This window comes from Aspergillus costaricaensis (genome assembly GCF_003184835.1).
Source record: "Aspergillus costaricaensis CBS 115574 unplaced genomic scaffold BO79scaffold_44, whole genome shotgun sequence".
NCBI lineage: Eukaryota > Fungi > Ascomycota > Eurotiomycetes > Eurotiales > Aspergillaceae > Aspergillus > Aspergillus costaricensis.
Genome location: NW_020291844.1, coordinates 229,977 through 235,976, shown reverse-complemented (window position 1 = coordinate 235,976; position 6,000 = coordinate 229,977). Strand labels below are relative to the sequence as shown.

General features: G+C 50.3%; 2 protein-coding genes across 2 annotated transcripts; both read right to left on the bottom strand.

Moving 5' to 3' along the window:
- Positions 1-463: 463 nt before the first annotated feature.
- Positions 464-2,077, bottom strand: BO79DRAFT_259595 (MFS drug efflux transporter; the record flags this gene model as incomplete). The annotated part of the gene is made up of 1 exon (XM_025686372.1): positions 464-2,077. The coding sequence occupies one exon, from the start codon at positions 2,075-2,077 to the stop codon at positions 464-466; it is 1,614 nt and encodes a 537-aa protein (XP_025535005.1).
- Positions 2,078-3,035: 958 nt separating this feature from the next.
- BO79DRAFT_240707 (fungal specific transcription factor domain-containing protein) lies at positions 3,036-5,289 on the bottom strand (the record flags this gene model as incomplete). Its single annotated transcript, XM_025685051.1, has 5 exons — positions 3,036-4,065; positions 4,124-4,597; positions 4,656-4,801; positions 4,866-5,144; positions 5,209-5,289. The coding sequence occupies 5 exons, from the start codon at positions 5,287-5,289 to the stop codon at positions 3,036-3,038; spliced, it is 2,010 nt and encodes a 669-aa protein (XP_025535004.1).
- Between the last annotated feature and the right edge of the window lie 711 nt (positions 5,290-6,000).

Genomic DNA, 6,000 nt, shown 5'->3' with positions numbered 1-6,000 from the left:
ATATGAGCCTGCGTTACGTTTGACCATAATAAAACTCGACCGAATAAGTCTTGTTGGTGACCATAGTTCCTCGACCAAAAGCCCAATGCAGGTTTAGAGGCCTAAGCGGACTCTGGCAGAAACCCCGACCGCTGTAACAACTTGTGCTAATGTAGACTGTGGGATATCTGATTCGCTACGATCTACCGGCGGCTTTCCTGAGTCGTTTCAGACAGTATTAAGATAAGTTATATTAATGATGCTGGCTAATGTAAAATAGAAACTCCTCATAGGGGATCTGACACTATATAAGGAATGATTCCACATGGAAGTTTAGTGCATAGGCTAAAGTTTGGCGACCTTGTAGGCTAAGGCATGGAAATGTGTCGATGTCAGCTTTCAGCGCGTCGAACCCAACTACTAAAGCATCCCCTGAAAATGTTCAACGGGCTGGACTCCATCCACCCCTAAGGAACTCCTACCCCTACCCAAACAACCTCTCCCTCCTCATCCCCAACGAACTCACCACCCCAACAGCCCCAGCAACCAACGGAATAATAAATGCCCTCGCCATCGCATTCGTAATCGCTTTAATAGCCCGTTCCCTCAATTCCCCACTCAAGCTCTTCAACAACGTACTCTGCACCCCGGCCACCGCGTTCCGAATGTCCGCCTCACGATATCCCCTCCCATCCAGCACCGCATTCAGATTCTGTACTGCAGTGGACTGAAACACCTGACTCGCCACCACGAGGCAAATAACCGTCGCCCCGATCTGCGCCACGTTCTGTAAATTGATCGCGCTGAAGATATCCTCGGGAGGTACCTTGAGACTAGCTACCGCGTAGCCCAGCTGCATGGTCATGCCCGTACCAACGGCCATGAGAATCGTGAAGCCGTAGATCTGTCCCGCAGGGGTAGAAGGAGAGAGATATCCGACAAAGAGGGCGCTAGCGAGGGTAAGGAGGATGCCCGAGATGAGACACAGCGGCATGTAGTATCTGGCCTTTGGGAGGAGCCAGCCGATGGCGAGGTTGATGGTGATGGTCACGAGGAGGTACGGGAGGAGGCGAACAGCTGCCATTAAGGAAGAGTCGTTGCGGGTGAATTGGAAGTAGATTGGGATGTAGAAGGTTGTGAAGAACATGGCGGTGTTGGCGCAGGTCGTTGTGAAGTAGAGGAGAATTTGGGTGCGGGAGCGGAGGAGGTGACCGGGGAAGGAGCGGGTTTGGGGTGTTGTAAAGATGCAGAAGTATTGCTGCAATGCATAGAGGATGAAGAGGACTCCGAAGAGAACTATTAGGGCAATGGCTGCGCCAGAATCCCACGCCCAGATGCCCCCAGCGGAGATGAAGCCAAGTGCGAAGGTCACCCACATTGCGGCGCTGAGAACGAAGCCCAGGTAGTCGAGACGTGTTAAGCGTTTGCGAAGGGATTGGTCGGCGCCGGGGTGAATGGCTGGGAGGTACAAGAGGTATACCGGGGCCGTGATGGCGCCGATGACCAGGTTCAGGTAGAAGCCCCAGCGCCAGGTGGCGGAAGAGTCGGAGAATCCGCCTCCCACAACGGGACCGAGGATGGCGCCTACGCCCCAGACAAAACCGGTCCCCGTGAGGTATGTACCGCGTTCTTTGCGAGTGGTCATGGCGGATAAATGGTTGAGTCCACCGAGGTAGATGCCTGTACCTCCAGCACCTGCAATTACACGACCGACGATGAGGGCGTTCATGGTCGGAGCGCCGCCACAGAGAGCGGAACCACCCTGGAACAGCACGATACCGGCAATGTAAAGCCACTTCATGTTCATGACAGTGTAGAGAAACCCGTAGGGGAGAATCACGGCAACTGAGCCGAGCGGAAAGCCGGCTCCAATCCAGGCGAGTTGCGACACATCACCGAATCTCTCAATCACGGCGCCTTGTACATCCGCAGCGATGGTTGTGTCAAGACCATACATCAAAGCAGAGAGGTATAAGGCAGCACAGATCAGAAACCAGCGAAATCCGGTGATTTCGCGGACATCGTCTTCGGTGGCATTGGCGTCGCCGTGCGGACCTTTCTCGTCGGATTCTTCGCGATGACGGAGAGAACTATCCATGGTGGAGCTTTGGTTCCGGATTCAAGAAAGTGGGTGCGCGGCAGCTTTGATAATAGCGGAACCGAGAGTTTATAGTACATGGTTGAGAGGACTGAGCGACTGGGGGAAATGGCACGTTTGTATAGCGTCGAGCCAGGGTAGATCATACATTTGCATCTCCTTATGTCCGTTAGGACCGGCGCACCACGTCGTGAATTTACCACGACAGGGATATTGCAGGACACATGGTTTCTACAAATTGAGCTTTACTGTTGCTACGATGGCGGGATTAGGAGTTTAGCAAAGACTATCCCCGTGGGAGGCCGGGGGATCATCATACAACATCCATGTTTCGCTCACCCGAAATTCGTCGGCCGAAGATAGAACGCCCCACGCACTCACCCGACAAAGAGCATAGTGCATCCAAAACCACCCTAACCCATGACCATAGTAACTCCTGACTCAAACAAGCATATAAACGTTGTGGCATATTGTCGAATTCTGCCCAATGGCAATATGCAGATCACTGACGCGCCTGAAGGAGTCGCGTTCAGGTGCAGCTTTCGGACGGCATTCTTTATAGTTACCGGGATAGCAGCATGCTTATAAGCTTAACTAAATCTTTAATGGGGTGTAGAATAAGATGTCAGGAGGTAAGAGCAAAAGAGATGATGTAGTGAACAAACATACATCAAGAGGGCGAGACAGTACCCGCTGGGTTGTTACTGGGCAATAATCCAATGAAAAGGGTCTAGAGAAATAATTACTAAGATACTCTCTTCAGAATGATCGAAAATGAAAGTATCTATTGAATATCACCTAGGTGACATGTACGGCTTGGGCACAAAAACTTTTGACGGAGCCGAGGAATCCTACGAGTGTCACGAACATCAGCTTTGAAAGATTGTTTGGTCGCAGATCCACATATGCACCGCAGTGCTTACGATCCAGTCACTGCATGACTGACGATAATTCCAATCTAGTTGTGAAAGTCGCTATTCCAACATGTGGGGTCAAGAGAGGAAAATTGCAGCATTGAGTATGAGTCACCATGACCTATGGTGGACAACATGTCTGGCATCGACGTCAGAGCCCACTCCGCTGGAGGCATCCAGAGCCCAGAGCCACTGTCTACGTTGGGGAAGGTTGAAGATATACGCGGGGATAACGAGCTCTGGTTTGACTCAGTGGTGGTGTCTGCCTCTTGGAGTTGCTCAAGTCTGACAGCTTTCGCAAACAGCTGCGTCACAACCTGTGCTCCAGAGGCAGCCATCTCACTGACCTCAGCCAGCATCTGAAGTCGCCCCAAAGCCTTCTCAACTGCCCGCATCGTTCTCGCCCGAGTCAGGGTGGCCACTCTCAAACCGAGAATATCGGCATGACTCTCGCCTTGATCAAAGGGGAAGTCTCTATGTGTACAAAGTACCAGAAGAACAACTGCGGCTTCGAACGTGTTGAATATGATGGCGCTGAAACGCGTGTAGGAGCCTCCGAACATGGTATGCAGAGTGGTGACAGCATGTAGCTCCTCGAGAGCAGCTAGAGCCAGCCTGTGCTTTTGAGACTGGAGAAGAACTTGTTTATAAGGGGGTAGACTGGTGACTTGGCTGGGTTTCAGCAACAGTAGCGGGCGAAAGTTCCAACAAACGGAATCATAGATAGCGATGTAGAGCAGCTGTCTCTGCATGGGCAACTTAGGAAGTTGGACATCCCACCTCCGATCCGGATTGAGTGCAAATTCCGGGGGTAAGGTAGGGATATAGTCCGCACAGAATCGTTCATACCGCTCTTCGCCGTGAATAGGGTCATACGGTAGGTTCCGTTTGGAACCCAAGCTTTTCCAAAACATTCCCAACCGGACCTGCATGAGACGCTCGGTGAAAATTTCAGGTGTGTCCGCAGGCGTAGACAAGTCGATGATGTCCGGGGCGAGGCGTAATCGTGGTAACGTCTCTAAAACTAGGTTGTCGGGGAAAATTGGGACCCGGTCAAGCTGTCGGGCCAGATGGCTTGTCGATCCGCCAACGTCAGCGAAGGATTGTAGAGCCAAGAAGATAGCATACACACCTGTCCAGAACATACAGCCCGCATAGCGTTCTTCGGCGCATCTCCTTCTCTAGTACTTGAGAACTACCCTCCCCTGGCACAGGTGCGACCGTGTGAATACCTGCCTTCTGCGCTGCACTACAAGCAGAGGCAATGCCTTCCCAAAATTTATCAGTCCTCCCTTCACAGGAGAACTTGAGAGAGGCGAATAAAACGTGCTGAACTCGGACTAGAGATCCTTTCCAGTCCAAAGCCAGGCATGCTCTGGCAAGCTCATCACCAATGTCACTACAGGTGTTACGAACTTCCGAGAGTGGCTGCCCATGAATCCAATCAGAAGTGTGGGTCGGAGAAGGCAGGAAATGTGCCGAGTAGGCACCAATCCGAAGTATCAAAGCGGCAAATTCAATTTCCTCCACAGAAAGAGGCCGTTTCTTGGCCCACCATTGCTGATAGTGTGTCAGAAAGCTGGGTGGGTAAATGATTTGTTTCATCCTGTTCCGCGAAGCATTAGTCGACCTGGACCCGATATGGTTAGTAGCCACGGACTTACCAGTTCAAATCATCGACAAAATACTGCATCAGAAAATCCAATATCGGACGGGGAGGCATTCGATCAAAATATTCTTGAACTGTCTCCAGGACTGTAGTTGACATACCCTGGGTGTTCTCATCTTGGTCCCTGCTGTCAAGGTCCCACTAGGTCATTCAAAATTAGCCGTGCCTCTGGGGTAGATAGTCAAAGTGTTTATGTGCATCTCACCTTTTTGAGCAAAGCCATTGTATTAGAGTCACTGTGCTCGAAGTAGCCAAAGGACTTAGCCAGAGAAGAGTGTGGATTAGATGAGCCATTCTTCGCCTCGGACGGTGAAATCTCGGCAATTCCTTCTGGTAACTCAACACTAGCTGGTTCCCGGGGCTCTAGCTCTCTGATAGATTCCCGAGACGAAATGTTCGAGGGTTCGGCAATAGTAGACTGGTACACACACTCCTCTGGTCGTCGACGTCGGGTGCAATGATTGCAGGGGTACTGGCGGTTGCACTAGCTCCTCGCATTAGAACTTAATTTTAAGCTCTTCGGTGCTGCATCTTCGATGTTTACGCACTCTCTGTTTCCTAGTGTAGCAGGGCACGCAGGTGGTGACCCGACGCTTTCGGCCGATGGGATGCATAGCGGCTCTTCCCATCTTGTCGACACCTCAGCTGTCCGGGGAGAGTTTGAGTTGTCTTTCTTTCTAATAATATTCTCAGTGGAGTAATACGGAGAAGTAGCACATGGTGGAGTTGTTTCCCCGGTCTGGAGGTCCCGCTAACATTTGGAGTGACAGATTGTCATGTCAGCCTTTGTGGTCAGACGGCTACGGCGGGCATTAGTGGCCACTGGGCAAATACATGTTTTACGTATTTATTGTCGGCTGAACGTAATGAAGTCTGATGCGATTGGAAAAACCATTCAAATTTCATATTTAGGCAGATATAAGTGCTGCATGTAATGTTGAAGAATACAAGTTATATATGAATTTTTGTAATTCTTTTTTGGAAAAAAAAATAATTTCGATAAATAACTGGGTTGTAGGTGTGTGCTAGGAATCCAACATTACCCGCAGATGCTACGTGAGGAACCCATACATACATAGTATACTAAGACCTCAGCTTCCCAGACTTCCGCACACGATACCATATACCTATCATATAATTCAATCTCTTCCAAACTGGGGTACTATCTGTTACTCAGTTTATTATTAGGTAACCCCAATTGATTGCTACCGTCATACAAGTCGTCTAATGCTACTTCCAGAATTAGTAATATGTTAACCGAACTAATCATATAATTTCCAGGGGCGCGCCCTAGGTGCGCTTCTGCAAACGGAACCCCTGCTTTCCAGTTACACCACAAG